This window comes from Cyclospora cayetanensis, unplaced genomic scaffold (genome assembly GCF_002999335.1).
Source record: "Cyclospora cayetanensis isolate NF1_C8 unplaced genomic scaffold, CcayRef3 CcayRef3_contig_1, whole genome shotgun sequence".
Taxonomy (NCBI): domain Eukaryota; phylum Apicomplexa; class Conoidasida; order Eucoccidiorida; family Eimeriidae; genus Cyclospora; species Cyclospora cayetanensis.
Window position 1 is genome coordinate 381,218 of NW_020312036.1, and position 17,039 is coordinate 398,256.

At 55.1% G+C, this 17,039-nt stretch overlaps 3 protein-coding genes across 3 annotated transcripts; all 3 read left to right on the plus strand.

The window, feature by feature from the left end:
- Positions 1–260: 260 nt before the first annotated feature.
- Positions 261–1,278, plus strand: LOC34620197 (Golgi apparatus membrane protein TVP23 homolog B). The gene is made up of 4 exons (XM_026336510.1): positions 261–494; positions 685–801; positions 996–1,065; positions 1,193–1,278. Exons 1-4 carry the CDS (start codon positions 261–263, stop codon positions 1,276–1,278), a joined length of 507 nt encoding a protein of 168 aa, XP_026192295.1.
- Positions 1,279–3,224: 1,946 nt separating this feature from the next.
- LOC34620195 (probable rRNA-processing protein EBP2) lies at positions 3,225–5,296 on the plus strand. Its single transcript, XM_026336519.1, has 4 exons — positions 3,225–3,613; positions 3,782–3,942; positions 4,197–4,368; positions 4,741–5,296. The coding sequence occupies exons 1-4, from the start codon at positions 3,225–3,227 to the stop codon at positions 5,294–5,296; spliced, it is 1,278 nt and encodes a 425-aa protein (XP_026192304.1).
- Positions 5,297–14,031: 8,735 nt separating this feature from the next.
- Positions 14,032–16,704, plus strand: LOC34620193. Its single transcript, XM_026336530.1, has 5 exons — positions 14,032–14,118; positions 14,284–14,367; positions 14,653–14,902; positions 15,251–16,378; positions 16,655–16,704. The coding sequence occupies exons 2-5, from the start codon at positions 14,287–14,289 to the stop codon at positions 16,702–16,704; spliced, it is 1,509 nt and encodes a 502-aa protein (XP_026192315.1). The 5' UTR covers positions 14,032–14,118; positions 14,284–14,286.
- The last annotated feature ends 335 nt before the right edge of the window (positions 16,705–17,039 follow it).

Below are 17,039 nucleotides of genomic sequence, written 5' to 3' on the forward strand. Positions count from 1 at the left end.
CCTCGCAACCTAAAAGTTGCATGCCCCTATATTTTTAGCTTATCCACGGATTGTGCCCCTCTGCACCTGCTCTTCAGCTATTTATTTGGGTCGTTCCTTTTCGGATTTTCTTACGGGGACGCCGACTTTGTCATTTCCTTTATCCTTACGCTCGTCCTCCTGTCTTTGGACTTTTGGACTGTAAAGAATGTGTCGGGGAGGTGCGCCAGCCACTTGCTGCCTGCCGCACATCAAAGCGCCTTGGCCTACACTGCGACACCATGGCTTTATTAATACTGATCTGCATTCCGTCTGCCGCTGCGTGGGCTGCTTGGGTCCTGTTCTGCGTGGTTGCGCTCTTGCTCTGCGGGGCGGCGACAGCCATCTATGTACTCACCGTGTGTGCCTGTTTGGCGAACTGCATGTGTTCTTTCTTCAGGAAGCTTGTGGGCCTCTGCTGGCAACACCACGTAGCTCCAGATGGAAGCGGGGAGTGGACTTTTCAGAAAGCGCCTGTAAGCTCTTTTGGCAGCAATGTTGCCGCTGTTGTTGCAGTTCGTGTGTTGTTCGCAGTCCTCTGGCGTCTATGTTTGGGGTAACCAGACGTGGCCGGGAGGTCCAGCTCCAAATCGCCAGTCGTTGTTGCCATTGAATATGTTGCCTTGGCACATCGTGTCTCCCCGATGCTGTTGCTACTGTACTCAGGAGGGCAGACGGATCTGCACAATGGACTACCGCGTGTTTTGGGGGGGTCTTGTTGCGTGGGCTCTGCTGTGGGTGGCCCTCTGCATCAATTCTATCATCAGCCTAGACTTCCTTTGGGTGCGATTGCTCCCCTTTCTCTCCTTCATGTAGCATTTATTTCAATGTCATGGAATGAGAATCTCACCCCTCCCCGCCGTCTGCAGACTTTGCACCGTCCGTCCCACAGCGGCGACCCCCGCCTTTGCATTGTGATCCCTTTTGCGGCAGCTTCATCATCTGGCTTGCCAGATGCGCCTTTACTGTCCTTGCAGACTATGATGGCAATAGTGGGCGTGGTTCTGTCAGGCACCAACTTCCTCGCCTATTACAAGTGCTCTCGAGGTAAGTGTGTGCTGCTGGTGTGCGACCTATTTTCTGCGTGGATGCTTTTTCTACCAAACTTGTTGCGCTTTATGTGACGGTACTGAGAATGCTACTTTTGCGCATGCTCCTGCCAATGCTGCCTCAGCCCAATCTCCAGCAGATGCCGCCCTTACCAGTCTACACGCTGCCACTTGGCGTCATGCTGTCCTTTCACGTTTGGGTCTTTCATAGCCCGGAAGAAAGTAAAAAGGCCCCTGTAGAGGTCCCAAGGGAGACCTGCAAGGGGTTTGCTTACGCCGCTCTCCACGCAGCCCAGCGCGCTGCTTCTCCATGCTCTTCTTATCCTTTTGCCAAGTTGCAGCCAGTGCCCTCCGGCTTTCTAAGGCTCTCTGTTGCTATGTAGCCTGCTTTGCTAGCGAATGTGGTAGCTATCTGGATGCTTGCGTGCCGTGTGAGCGACCTTCTGGAAGAATAAGCTCAAAGGCCGTCAATGATTCAAACTGTGTAGGGCTAAGGAAGACTGCCCCCTGGAAATTGAATGTACCGGTGCATGCATTCACAGTGTAGAGATACAGGGAGTAGCAGCAACAGTCTGCCGAATAAGATGAGGCGCAGAAAAGCTGGATGGCAAATCAAGCGCAGAAAGACGAAGGAGGTCGCAGGGACAGTCAAGGGCATATAGAGTGAGCGGAACAAAAGGCACGCATGCGAACAGCAATTGATTGAATTTCCCAGGCTGTGCCGGCCTAAGTGACTAGCTGTTTGACTCTACTACAGCTATACCCCGTAAGGCTCTGTAATCGCAGAGACGACGACTAGTTGGGTCCACTGCGACTAAATACTGGGCCTGCCTCGATCGTAGAAGCTTTTACATATTGCACTGACAAGGGGGCATACGGCTTTGTGCCGGGGTTAGAAAGGGCGCTAGATCCAGCATTTATCCAAGGGCCAACAATCGGCTGGGACTGTCATGTGGTGACTAACCGTACCTATCCACAGAGGGCTTCCTATAGCCAGCAGTGTGTGGATAGGCAGCTGCTGTGCTCCCAAATACACTGTGTGGTGCGAGTGCACTGTGTTCAAGAGGCCGCACACTCACCGATACGCGAACGGCTCCACATAAGATGAATCTAGAGGGCAAATCCCCATTTTTCTGGAGCCTAGAGAGAGCCTTTCAGATAAGGGAGGCGTGTGTCTCACCACGCTCGCAAACGGCCCAAGTCTACGACGGTGGAGGAAGACTGGGGGGCTCCTTCTTTCTAAGCCTACTGTTTTCTTTCTCCTCGCAGCACTGCTACTTAATTACTTCTTTACCTCCTCCGAAGGCGTGGGACGAGAAAGGTCCAGCGATTCTGTGCCCCTCGACGCCGCCTGAGACCTCAGGCGAGTGACCAGCTTTCTGATCACTGAAAGCGGTACGAGTCAAGCCCCCAGCACGGGTTATACGGGGCTGCCAATGAATGTCGGTAGAAAGAAAAGCAACAGACACGTTGGTGGAGGAGGGAAAATATCTAGATTCCGCGAAGCTGCACTCAGCTGGTCGCAACCCAGGAACCCGGCTACAAGCCCGCCTCCACAGAGCGGTACTGAAACTCCCCCGAATACATTGGGTTATCGAGACATGGACTAAGGGTGGCAGAAGTAACTAGCAAACAAGAGCCTAGATGTCTTGGAGCACTAGCGGCGCTCTACACCACCGCGAAGTTATGCCTCCTACTGATTACTAACGCCCAAGTTAAAGGGAGAGCCAAAGCCTTTCGATGAGGTCTCTTAAAGGAAAATTGCGTTATCATTGCTACTTAGCTAGATTCTGATGGTCTTGTAGATCGTAAATTGACGAAAAGCCTCCCCAGGGCCCCTGGCCAGTGGTGGCCTCAGGCCTAAACGCGTGTGGGGCTGTGGCGCCGCTGCTCTTTCCGAGGCTTTTTCTTCCTTCGGCCGTTCGGGTTGCTACAATTCCACAGAATTGGTGCTCTGATATCATCCAAGCGCCCCTCCAGAGGATCTTCCTTGCCTCGTCTTCCGCCTCCCTGTACAGTAGCTGCCTTGGCCCGCCACATCCGAAGGCAGCAGGCAGCTACCTACCGACAAGCCTTCCTTCTTTCCTTCAGCTCACAGTTCCCTGGGGATATCCGTTGCGCAACTTAGCCCCCAGCAGCCACCAGGACAGACAGCCCATGCCATCAAAGGGCCCTCGCGGAGCGCCCCAGCAGGGAGCTCTCAAGGCTCAGAGGGCCCCCCTCCCTGAGGAGTCCCCCGTGACATCTGAGCTAGATGAAGCTACTCTAGAAAGGCTGCAGCTGCAAATTCTCGAGGATGACGAGTTTGCAGACGACATGCGGGCCCTACTTCTGGCGCGATTTCGCGCAAAGCACCGACGGGGGGCTTCTGGCGAGGGCCCCCTTGGCGACTCTGGCGATGCTGGCAGTGACGCTTCGAACGAGGAGAGTTCTGGAGGAAGTGCAGACCTTGAGAGTGAGGCGGATCCTGAAGACCTGAGCCGACTGAAAGCCCTGGGCTATGAGCTGCAACCCAACGAGCGACTTCTTAGCAAAGGTGCGCAAAGGCTCTAAATGTGATCCGGTTCTACTTGTTGTCTGTCCATAGAGCCAACGGGGGATCTCATCACACTGGCCTAAGGCGACTGGAGGGGCGAAGACCGCCCCTGGTTTTCCCCTCGTCACAGGGGCCTGGTTCCGTCTCCTGTGGATGCAACCCGCGGGGCCCTTCCCAGTCATTGGGAGTTCTTACTCCTTTCTCACAAGACCTTCAACATTTGTGCTGATTCGACGTGCTGCGTATTCTCCGCAGCTCGCAAGTCTTCCGGTGCCCCTGCCGCATCGCCGATACGCGTGGAAAGTGGGGCTGATGAAGTACCGGTGTGCGACGAGGCAGGTAGGAAGCCCGTGTATTCTTTCGTGGTGTGTTCTCTCGGATGGCTATCGCGGTCCTTGCTGCTGTATGCTGTGTATGTGCTGCGCCTTGCCGTCACGATATCTGCTTAGCGGATGCCCTTCGCCGGTTTAGGACTTGTGTGATCCCTGTGCATTTCTCGCATAAGTGGCAGTAGAAGCTGCAGCAGCAACCGTGGCAGCGCCAGCAGTATTTTCTTGTGAGAGGCGCTTTGCTGGGCCGCTTGGCGCGTTCAGGTTTGTTGCAAAAGCTGGAGGAGCTAAAGTATGCGCCTCCCCCTGGAATGCGTCGCGTGCCCTTCGTGGAGACTCTGGCGATTGTTGTCTCTCCCGAGGGCGTTGGGGAAGAGGAGTCAAGCGATTCTATGCCCCTTGATGCTTCTCAAGACCTCAAGCGAGAGGCCAGCTTGTAAGTCTTCATGTGTTGCTGTTGACTCTTCATGTTTCTCCCTTTCTACCTAGGGAGGGGGATAGGCCAAAGCCATAGACGCATACAGGACCTGTGAGGGGCAGCGGCAGTCATTCTAAGCTTTAGTATTGGCTGCATAGAGCACCATAGCGTAGCAAGATGCGACGGGTGCTGTTTCATCTCTGCAACTTCCTCCATTTTTGTTGCCGCACGGTGCAGCTGGGTGTCAGTCAGCCTGCTTGGTGGGTGCCCTGTCTGTTGCTTTTGATGGCTTTCGGCACCGTCTTTCGCCTTCTCTCTCTTGCTTTCCGTCGAACTACATAGTTGTTTTTCGAATGTGGCTGGCGTGTGGTGTCGCGCGTTTCCGTGCAGCGTGCGTCAGTTGCAGAGCACCGTGCCTATCGCCTTGGCGCGCCTGCGCGCTGTAGGCTTGCAGTTTTCCCGGCCACCTGATTTTTTGGCAGAGATGCTTAGAACAGAGCAGCAGATGGGCCGCATTAGGGCCCGCATTACAGCAGAGCAGGAGCAGCAACGCCAATTCGAAGAGAAGAGGAACCAGCGGTTGAACAAGAAGTTCAACAAACTAAGCGGCCACCAGTTGGTTAGAGAACAAGAAGAGGCGAGAAAACGGAACATACAGCTAAAGGCTATCGATAAGTGGAAGGAGGAGAGACAGGCAGCCCGGCGGACTGGCGCTGCCCAGGGAGAAGCAGAAGAAGAATTTGATAAGTGGCTTCTCGGGAATGAGAAGGAGCAGAAACAAATACAGCCAAATCATGGCCACTCATTCAAAAACAAGGCGCGCAACAGCAACAAGTCCATGCCGGCACACAGACCTCACAGGAGAAAGGGAAGGAACGTGAGAGGGAAGGGCGTAGCTGCAGGCCGCGTGGGTCAACGCAAAGGTGGCAAGAGGACTCACAAATAGCCTGTTGCCGAAAATAACCTTAAGCCAGTGGGTTCATTGGTGGTTCAGAGACGTCTTCTAATCTCATAACTGTGTGAGCCGTTTGCATGAGTAACCCACTGGCCGCACTGTCACCACAGGCAGAGCTACCGAGGCTCTTGGTGTCAACGCCCATAGGAATCAGGCCGCGTGATGTGCTGTGCCTAGCCGTGGCTAGCCAGTTCTGGCCTAGAACTCGTTTGCCTACCATTTCTCTTGATCGCGTGAATAATTTGGACTCCAAGTATCGCAGGGCTTGATGGTCGCACAGTTAAGAATCATATTGCAATATGGTCAATAATTACCATCTGTAGAGACAACTGGGATTCAAAGTGACGCAGCTACGCTTTACAGAAATATGTGGCTCTATGCAGCCAAATAGGCGGCTGTAGTGGCAATTTTTTTCGCGCCTTTCACATCAAATCTGCGTTTCCTCTAAGGAGAACACGTGAAGTCACACAGTCACACATAATGACATCGCGAGGAGCAGCGGATGAAGCTGCATATTTGCTGACTCTGAGCCTTCGATCTTAACTGGTCTTTCCGCTAATGAGTGGAGTGTGAAGCCCTCTATGCGTCCCCACAACGATGAAGAGTTATGTACGTGAGGTACTCTCATGAGATTGGTGTTTTCTGTTCCCTATTACGAGTTCCGGAGTTTTCTCCAAGCGCATCCTGCTCCCTCATGATGCCGCCGCACTTTTATTTCGCCGCTGCGCAAGAATTTCAGGCCAAGCCCACACAATTGCCTGTCCCTTTCAGAGGTAGAACTGCGCAGGGAGCACTAATCACGGCAAGGCGATAACATGTCGTTGCGTGGTATGGTGTTTCTGGCAGAAGCTGCTATTCACATGAGAAGATTCGGAAAGTTCATGCGGCACAAGCTAGCAAGCGCCCTTTGCGGAAGTTTGTTTTCGTTCAGGGAACTCACATATGGAACAGGCAACGGGTATACCCTACAATCGTGGCACATTCATCGAAACGTATGACTTTCAGCATGATTTGGGGGAATGTTGAAGATTTATTTTCTCATATTTCAGCTGCACGAGAACCCCTAACGGCACAAGTGACCCCGTAGTTGTCGCTCTCTGCCAAAAGCAACACTGAAATGCGAGCTGCAAACACATTATCTATATTAATTTTTCGCATTTTCTCTTTAAATGAGCACTCTCAGTGTCTCCAAGCATATTAATAGAGAAAGTCCCACCGTGCTCGTTGCTTTGCCGCTGATGCAGTTGCTGCCCCACACGAACAGCCGCTGGGTATACCACAGGCAGCACAACCCCTCAGACACCATTTTCTGTTTAACCTCAAGTTCCGTGGCCTATTTTTAGTGGAGGCCATCTGCGACATTGAATCCCCTGTGGTATGTCATGCTGTTTGCTTTTTTCGATGCGCCCGTTTTAGACGCCGAGCTGGCCCTCAAACAAATAGGCCGAATTGACTCGGCTGCATACGGAACCAAAGCTTGGGACCCTACAAGCATTGATGAGACTGGTTTTCTGGGGGTGTTCGTGAGTCATAGCTATGGTGGGCACTCCCGCAGTGTTGCGCCCACAGCTGTAGAGCAAGAACTCCCTCCACCTTCAAGGTACAATGCAGGGTGTATCTTCCCCTAAACCACCTCTTACAGGTGGGCCTAGCTTTAAGAGGACACCTAATGCCGCTAGGGACGAAGTTCAAAAGGTGGAGAACCCCCCCTTTGCGTTCGAAAGGTTTCATTCCCCTCTTGAATTTGCGGAGCTGTCGCCCTCCAGTGAACGAAGGAACCGGTCCAATTGTAGCGGCAGCAATATCGAGAGCAGTCCTAGCAGCGTTATCGGCAGTAGGAGTAGGGATAGCAGGCTCAGCAGCAGCAGCAGGCGGAGCAGGAGAACCAGCAGGAGCCTCAACAGTAACAGTGCAGGTACCACTGCTGCCATTCAGCCTCAAGAAGGGATTTCCAGGTCAGAAACTTCCTCCGCTGGGCATTTTTCGCCGCAGCAGCAGCTCTACAGGCATGAACCGCGGCAGGATGCTGAAAAAGATACAGCTCTGCGAGAGTCCCCCAGAATGCCTCAGCAGGGCGGGGAAAACTGTAGTCTCCCCGCTTTCCACGGCAGCAGCAGCGTTTGCACTGGAAAGACACTAACAAGTATCTCTGTCAAGCAGCAGTGCTCCTCTTATAGCCTACCACATAGCCAATCCCAGCTGGAGGATGCAAAAACCTGGCACAAAGGGCCCCAGGCTGCTGGCGGCTCTGCTGTACAGCACTTTGCGTCTGCAGGGCATGTCCTGCTAAAGCCTCATAAGCCAGAGCAGCAGCCGCAGGTACAGCTGAAGCCATCTGCTTATATCTCTGCATCGCAAGCAGGCAGCTGCTGTTTTTCCATCTCCAGGGCCCGCAGCATCAGCCAACCCCGAAGTGTAAAAGGCCTCCTGCCGCGTCTGCCTCCCTCCCGTGCGCTTCCCCCTCCTGAGAGTCGTGTTTTCTGCGTGACGATTTGCTCTGCCAGCTTGCAAAACGCAGAAATGCTTCCTCGAAGCTCCCTAGGCCCCTCGGACTGCTGTTCTTGTCTCTGCTGCACGACAACTCTGCGGCACTGCTTGCTCCTGCCACTTTAGGTCGGCTTTCTTCTCTACCCTTCGCATTGGGCACCACTCTGAGGGCCTCCTCCTCTGGGAGCTCAAAGATGCCTCCAAGCACAGGCAACCACGAGGCTGCTGCTGCCCCCAAGCTCTGGAGTAAGGCAGGACGAAAAAACAGAGACTCGCTCAAGGACAAGGCTCCGACAGACTGCTCGAGCGGCACCCCCACAAGGCCCCACCAGTCTCTCCACGAGCCTCAAGAGGACGCCGCTTTCGGTATGCTGAGCCTAGGGGGAACGCAGCGAGGACGTCAGATGGTAAGGCGCCGTGACTCGAGAACCGTCACAGGTCTTACTGAGGCCATGTCGAGTGCTGCAAAGGCACGCTTGCATATTGAGAAGCCCCATGCGGCGAGGTTGCAGCAATTAGTCCCTCAGGGTGTTCCCTATTGGTCCTGAAGATCTTTCAGAAAAGCAGTCAGCAGGAAAAAAGCACTGACCCACAGCGCAAGGGAGAGGGTTTGTGCTGCATTGTGGCTGCTGCAGCCGGGGCCTTCAACGATGCTGCTCTGGTTTCTAGCCATCGCGGGTGGTCTTTGCATTGCATTCAGTGGCTTAGCGGGGGTTGCCAGCCTCTTAACGGCAGCGCGGAGTAAGGCAAGCACACCCCATTCTGGGGTCCTTCTTCCACTGGGTTTAATTCCCTGCTGTTCTTAAATCAGCCCCCTGAGTGATCTTTGCCTTATAACCTCTCTCCTGGCCCCTTCGAAGTCTTGCTTTCTGCCATTTGCTGCGACCCTGCACATTCGCATTCACGTCCCTCTGACTTTCCCCACACCCCATTCGGCGCTGAAGCCGCCTTTTAGCTGCCCTAGGAGAATAATTTCAACAGGCCGAAGGGCGACTTGTCCTCTTGGGAGTTGCACGAGCTTGTAGAGTTGGTGCTATACCTCTCAGCCCGAGTGTGGCCTTAGAGTGCGCGCAAAGTGCGCCTTGGCTGTGATGACTCCGAGCAACGCGTCCCTTTGCTCTCGTGCGCTGAGACTGTGGATTTTTGAAGTATCGGAGGCCCCCTTAGTGTTCCTGGAGAAGAAGACGAAGGCGCTAGAGCCTTGGCCTTCGGAGGGCACCACTGCTGCCGTGTGGCTAGAGGAAAGGGGAAGGCCGCATGTGGATTTATCCACCGAAGCTCAGCGAGGTTTCGAAGGAGACAGAAGCAGTAGCCGCCCGTCTCTCCCTGCCGAGGGAAAGATGATGAGGCCCCCTCTTGATGCCGGCTCAGCGCTCCTCCTCTCCCCCTTCTCCTCGAAATTACTCAGTGTGGGAGACCTCCGGACGGTTCCTCTGGAGGCCTTTGCTGTCGCCTCTTCTCTGCTGCTCCAGGCAAGGCCTATACCCTGCGGAGTGTGCGCCCCCCCCTCCCCCCCTCTAGCCGGCCTGCTTGGCGAATAACCTGCGTTTTGCCAGACTTCATGTGGGAACTGCCTGCCATGTCTTGTACAGATGTTGTCTAGGCTGCAAAGCTGCCCCCAGAGGGGGATCTTTGCCTTTACTGCTTTCCTGCGCTAGACTGTGTGCTCCGTCGCTTGCCTCTTGTGCTGCGGCTGGGGACTCTGCTGCTAATGCGGTGGCTGCTCTTGTAACCCTTGCTATCCGCTTGCAGCCGCACGCCAGAGAGGAGCAGCTGTACAGAGTGGAGGACGCAGCGAGGAACCTCGACACCCGAGAAACACTCCTGTCTCTTAGTCGGGGTCACTCGCTTGTGCTAAAGCGGGGTGTGTGAGGAATTTGTAGCTATTTTTGCCACAACAGAAGACGACCACCTTCCGCAGCGCTTGTGTCCACGCCTGCCACACGCGGTTTCCCCCCTCGGCATGCCTCCCCATTAGCATTGACCAGATTGTTAGCTCCTGTCACTGCTCGCCTTGTCACTACTGCCTGTTCTGACGCCTGTGCTGAGCGTGCGCCTCAGACATCGGACTGTTGCTGTCTCCTCGAGCCTCAGTGCTCGCGGCTTGGAAGATCCCCGACCCTTTTTCTGAAGGGGCATCTGCGCCGCTGACCCTGCAGCAATTCCGCGAAAATCTTAATCTGGCTGCCCTAGATGCCGCCGCTGCCTCACAGGCTAACCCGGTCACCCTCAGCAGTACAACAGGGGCTGAAGAGCTGGCAGGGCAAGAAGCCCCCTTCCCCTCTGCAGCTGACAAGCCGACGCCGCCTGCCCCACCCTCGAGCGAGCTCGACTACGCCTTGCTCGATGCTGGAGAGCCTCTCTTGGGCGGCTTTCCGAACGCTCTATCGTAGATTCCCAGAGGAGGCCCTCTAGAGCCGCTGCCGAGGCCGTAGCGTAGTCAATAGCGCCACTTGGCCACAACCGGGGGGAAGGATGGGGGCCCTTGAATTAGCAGGTCCGCGATGACGCGCAGCACTAGCTACACTGGCTGTACGGATAACCGCCACTAGGTCCCCCGGGTATGGCCCATGAGGACTCTGAATGCAACAGTTTGTTATCAATAGTTCAGAGTTCCAGCAGACAGCCCTTGCTTCAGAGGCCCCGTATTGGGCACAAACAAATCATGCACTGCCCTACTGGGCAATTAGAGCGACACAAAGCATGACAAAAGCCCATTCCCTAGAATGAGCAACACAGACGATAGAGGCGATACTCTCTGCGATCTTCACATTCATGGAAACGTCATCCTGGGTCGCACCTCCTGTGTTCTTATCCCTGAGGCTTACATGCTACAGCAAACACTCGTCATACGTACGATCCCTGCTGAGGCACCTCCTTTGCTTGCCCTTGCCACCTCCTGGCTCCGCGTAGGTAGGCTGTCCCGTATCCTTGGGCCTTCCCTTCTTTTCCAGTGTCCACCCACGTGTAGTTTAATTTCAATGCTGGAAAAGCTGCGCACAGGAGCAGTTCGGAATTTTCCCGTAAAGCCTCTGCCGGCCGCACACTGTCCAAGGAATTCTCGGAAGAGCTCTGGAGCCTCCGTTGCTGTGTGTGCCTTGCGACCCCTAGGGTCCGCTTTGGGTGGCTCCTTCGCGTGTCATCCATATGGGTATATTCTTTTGGAGGGTATCAGCAGCAGGACGTAGCTGGAGCCTTCGTATTCTCGTCCTCGAAATCTGCCACACCTCCAGAGAACAAAAAGGCTAAAACGAGGCTTGAAAAGAACCCCGGGCGCTGCAGGGAGGCTTGGCCACAGAGGCTTCCTCCGTCGGCATCCACATTGCAGAATCAGCATCCGCCAAAGGTTGGCAGCGAGGTTCGACTTCTCAGGTCTCAGCTGCGGGCTGAACAAGGAGAACGCGAAGCGGGCGGAGCTGCATAATGTACGCGGTCGGTGCTATACACCCGTGATGCTGTGGCTCTACTGAGTGGTTGAGCAAAACAGTCCATGCTCGGTTGGGTCACATATGCGCCTACTGCCATTTACGCATGCATGGGCGCAGATATACGGATATGTACATATACCTATGTGGAGTGCTAAATAAGTATATATTGTGCTTTGTTCTGCAGCAAGGGAATAAGGCGGGGTGTATACCCCTCTGCTGTAGGAAATAAACGCTGGATGCGCACGAACCAGTCCGCGCAAGAACTCTGTATTCATATCGAAACAAGGGCAGCTATTTCAGTGCTACCTATGTTTGAGTAGGCTATCCCTTTGCTATGCTTGAGACACGCAAGCAAGCATGAATGTGCGGCTGTAACGCCCCGTAGAAGGCTTCTGTAGGGAGACAGTTCAAATCCAGACACGCTTCAGAACAAAAAGAGGTTGTGGAGTGGTTTCCAGAACAGGTTCCCTGTCTCCCCGCCCGCGCCCCTTACAGTTTACAACATGTGGGGAGAGCGAAAGCTAGGGTACGCTCTATGAGCTCTGAGCATCCATAGCTAATTGGCACTAGCATCTAGCGCCTAGGTACGAAGCACTCCGTCTTCTTGTATCGAGCAAGCATTACTCTGAAATCGAATTAACCGAAAAACGGACATAGCAATCGGTCAATTCTTTATTAACTCTCGTCTCAGCAAGAAAGGAACGGTTGTAGCAGATAGTGGTTGAGTCTAGCTCAGCGTACTACAGCGCCTTCTCGCTAGCGGTTGACACCATCGAGAATACAGCCACAAATTGCGCACAGAGCTCTAAGGACCAGAGAAGATAGCGGAGAAGGTGCCTGTAAGGGCTAGTAAGAAGACAGCAGCAGCGCGAGATCATACTAAGTTCCTACAGGAAGGGGTCGAAGCTATCAATTGTGTGAAACCTGTCGGTGCAAGTAGAGGTGTTGACCACTCCTGGGATAAAGGAAAAGGGACTTGAAATATAATTCGTCGTTCGAGGAGCCTGGCGCCCCCTTTGCAGCCCCAGCAGCAGCGTTGTTGCTGCTGCGGCTGCGTAGGGGGCCCCAAGCTCCTCTCTGCATAGTAGCCTGTATGGCTGTACGGCATGCTCCCAGTGAAAATCGGCACCGCCAAGCACATTTATGACGCGTTAACGGTCACTGTAATGTGAAGGATCACTCTAGGCTCTCCCGTATATGCCTCTCCTCATTTATGCATATGATAGGCGTGACCCCCTGCTGAGGGCCCCCTTCCCTGGCAGGGTTCCAGCACTATCGGGGGCCGAGCCCTAAGAATTAATAATAGCTTGAAAGACATAAAAATACGCCAGTCGGATGTTGGCAGCCAGATTCCACTGGAGCAGGCGCAGCATCCTCGTTGTGCTTTTGTCAGCTGTTTCCAGCTTTCTCTTGCACACACATGCGCAGGGTGGCCGGTCTTCCCTCCATGCCCCTTTGGGGATAATAAGGGCCCCTCTGAGGGCCCTTCTCGATGCACATGAGGCCTCCAGCGTGCCCCTTCCGGAAGACCAGGAGGCGCAGCGCACTGAGCCTCCAGGAGGCCCCCTGGAGGCTCAGAAAGACGCCGCAGGGGTTCATTCGCCGCAGCTCTGGCGCGACACCACGAGGGGCCCTGTCAAGGCTTCATCCGATGCCGCTATTCCGAACGAAGGCCCCCCTGGCCTCTCTGTGCAGTTGGGGGCCTCCCAAAGTACCCTCGAGGCCGCCCCCCACGGGGCCCCTGGAGGGCCCCCTCTTGTGGTCAACGACCTCTCTCTGCCAGAAAGAGCGGAAATATTGCGTCCAGAAACTGCGAGCGCTCTCGAGGAAGCTGCAGATGGGGGGGCCTCCCTGCCTGTTTTGACCGAAAACTCGGGGGAAGCACCTTCGCTCACAGCCGCACACGCAGGGGGAGAAACTCTGCCGAGAGAGGAGGCCAGAGAAACGCTGAACTCCTCCACACCCTCTGATGTAGTGACACTGCACAGTGTATCTCTGCCTTCTGAACATGAGCAGCATGAGCAACAGCCTTCACCGCCGACTCCACCGCAATCGCAACGAGAGACGCAAGAGCAGCTTCAACCACGCCAGCAGGTAGTTCTGCAGCCACAGCAACTTGAGCGGCAGCAGCAACGGCAACAAGCTCAATCACAGGAGGCATATTACCTTCAACCGCAACAACAGCAGCAGCCACACCAAGTTGAATCGGAACAGAACCAACAGGTTGAACCGCAGCAGCAACAGCAGCGTCAAGTTGAATCGCAACAAGATAAGCAACAGCAAGTTGAATCGCGGCAAGAGCAGCAACAGCAGCATCAACTTCAACCGCAACAACAGCAGCAGACACAGCCAGTTGAATCGCAACAAGCTGAGCCGCAGCAGCTACAGGCAGTTGAATCCCATCTGAACCAACAAGTTGAACCGCAACAGCAAGAGCAGCAGCATCAAGTTGAATCGCAGCAGCAAGAGCAGCAACAACAGGCTAAACTGCTAATGCAGCAAGAGTATCAACAGCAGCAACAACAGGCTGAACTGCAGCAGCAAGAGCCGCAACAGCATAAGGTTGAGACCCACGAGCAAGTTGAATTTCAACAGGCACCTCAACTTCAAGCGCAGCAACAGCAGCCAACTCAGCAACAACACCATGAGAGGGCCTCTACGTCAGCTCCTTCCTCTCCGGCGCATCCTGAGGTTCCCATCACTGATAATCACAAAGATGGCGATACGCCTCCTCGGAGCTCTGCTGCTGGATTAGAGGGAGACTTTTTTTCCCTTCCGTTTGCTGCTTTGTTCGGAAGCATCGTAGTGATGCTGGTAACAGGCGCACTGGCCGCCACTGGCGGTACTGGTGGTGGTGCAATTTTTCTCGCCATTCTCTTGGGTGCCCTCAAGCTGAGAGTTAAGGACTCTATTCCTTTAAGCAAGGTTAGGCCTGCTGCTGCTGTTGGGGTTGTCAAGGCTGCTGCCTCCGCCGTTCCTTCTCTCGCTGCTGCTACCGCCTCGACTTGCATTGGATGTGGATGCTGTGCTGTGTGTGTGTCTGTCTGTTTCATGCCTTTTTAGGTGATGGTCTGCTGCTCCGCCATCACAGGAACATACATGCATCGCAGAAGAGAAATACGCGATGGTGTCTCAGCTGTCGATGAGGTGTGGTCCGGTGTCTGCCCTGTCGATACACTTAGCGGCTCTTCGTGTGATCTTGCTGCTGGTCGTTCAGTGCTGCCCGTTTGCATTTTCCGCCATTCGACTTCCACTGTTTTTGGTTATTATGGCAGCGTCCTTTAGACGGCTCTGCGGGGAGTGCCTGTTCGGGCGCTAATAATTCTGCTGCTGCTGCCTCGCGGTTTTCTAGTGTCCGTACGAGTATTCGTTATTGGATGTCGCATAATGTTTATGTAAGTATTTGTGTGTGCATGCGCTTGGCATCTTCAGATGTGGCTGAATCTTCTCGTGCCGATGGCGCTCAGTGGAACGCTTGTCGGGGTTGTTGTGAACTCCTTGTCACCCCCATATCTGCTGCTCCCACTGCTGTTGGCAGTTCTGCTCTTTCTCTGTTGTCGCTCGATCCTGTCCGCTGCCCGCATGTATGAGCAGGAGGAGGAGACACGTGTAACTGAGCCATTCGACGTCGTCTCCTTACAGACGCAGGCCATGCTTCAAGGGGGCCCCCTAGCGGCTCCCAGCTTGGGCAGGGGGGCCTCCTCTTGTGCCAGAGACGACGAGCTCTCTTCAATGCATGCTGGGCTGCACACCCCCAGAAGCAACGGCAGCGCTCCTAAGGACAGAAACACCAGCGGCAGCTGCACGAGCCTGCTGCGGAGAGAGCCTCTTCACGGGCTGTGTCCAGAGGAGCTGGCTAACGGAGCGGAGGAGGCACCCGGGGAATTGCACCCCTTCCCAAACTCTGCTGCAGCCGACAGGCACAGCCACAGCTGCGGCAGCAACGAGGAGCAGGCGGAGAAGCAGCAGCATGTCGAGCAGCAGCAGTCCATAGACTGTCTGGGAACGGCCAGCGCGGTGTTTTCTGAAGATGGTCCTACCAGCACCGCGGGGATTCCCCTGGTTGTTTACCTTGATTCAGAGGACAAGTTGCTGCAAATGACGCACATTTCATCCTTCGCCGCTGATGATGAGAACGAGGAGATGGTCCGAGCGCAACGGCACTCTCAGACGGCCACCCAGTTCGATCGCGCTCACGGCTGGTGGAGACGCGCCAGGTGTCTTTTTTCGGGAGAGGACAAGGCCTCCCGCGGGGAAGACTTTCTGCTGGAAATGGACCCGGTAAATCCTCAGCTACGCTCATTGGGGGAGCCTTGTGACGACTATCTGGTGCAGCCCCCACCACGTGAAGGTGGTCGGTCACCAAGGAGGCCCTTCTCCGCAAACCAGGAGCCAGAACAACGCCAGCAACAGCAGGAGCTACAGGAGTTGGGAGCTCTGCTGCGTGGCTCCGCTGCAGCAGGGGCGGCCTGCCGAGGCCTTAGAGACGCCTGCAGACACATGCTGCACTCCTCCCCCGTAAGGGATCCGCAGCACCACCTTCTATGTCTCTTGCTAGTCTTTGTGGTTTGCTGCAGTCTGGCCTGCCACGCTCTGATAGATCGGGGTCGTTGGGGGGTTGCTGCCGGTGTCGCTGCCGTTGCGGCAGCCGCGGGGGCCTCTGTGCAAGCGTTTATCTCTCTTGCTATCGTAAGACACTTCAAGGCAGCGCATCCAGGGGCATCTCTTGGCTCTGCAGCTACCGCCACTGCGTCTCGATGGGTCGCCCTGCTACATGGCTGGGCAGTTCGCTGCTGCAGCTTCTTCTACAAAATCGGCGTTTTTGTCGCACTGGTGATTGCGGGAGTCCTTCGTACCGCGCGCTCGCTTCAGCAACCCCAGGGACGGCGCCCACCCTGGGGGCTGCAACGAGGAGCACTTCTGGAGACTGAGACTTCAGGAGGCTCAGTAGAGTTGGAATCCATATCTGCGGGGGCCTCTCGGGGGGGCCCCCACTCGCCCATGTGCTTAGAAGATGTCCCCGCAGCTCCCTCTGACTGCCTTGGGTCAGAAACGGCAGGAGGAGGCAGCTCTGCAGCAGAGGCGGAGCAAATGCTGTGTGCGCTGTTGGCTGCACCTCTCGTGGGCTTTGTAACTGGGGTGCTTGCGGGCCTCGTGGGGATTGGGGGGGGACTCGTCTTCTCTCCCATGCTGTTGCTGCTGTTGGACCCCGTAGTTGCTGTAGCTACGTCCTCTGCGTGCGTAGTGTATACGTCTTCTGCAACAACTCTGCAGTTCCTGCTCCTAGGGCGCCTTCACTTTCTGCCGTGTCTCGTCTTCGGCGCCACTGCAGCAGCAGCTGCAGCAATAGGTTGCCTTGGCGTGCATGCCATTAGGGGGCTTTGTGCAGGCAGGAAGAGCTACGTGGCTTTTCTTGTTGCTGCTGCAATTGTGCTTGCAACGCTGATGACCGTCAAGCGGTACCTTCACGAAGGTCCGATGTAGGGGAGGCCGGTGGGCTGGACCCCTGGAAAAAACCCGGAGTTTTGGGACAGTCAAAAGTGCGGGGGTTTGCTGTGTGGTCAAGACCAGTAACTTTCTATGTTTCTGATGGTGGTTTGAAACACGCTAGGTATTCGTTGTTGATGGCGGCACCCTAGACCCTATCGGGCCCTGTTGTCTCAAAGAGGGCCCCCACAAGACGGCTTCCATTGAACCTCAGAGGTAGAGCCACTAGCACGTAGCGCTGAACCCGAGAGGGCGTGTATGGTGTCGTGGTAACTTTTGAGCACTTACATTATTTAAAATGTACCCTAAGGTTGAGGCTACAGATGGGAAGG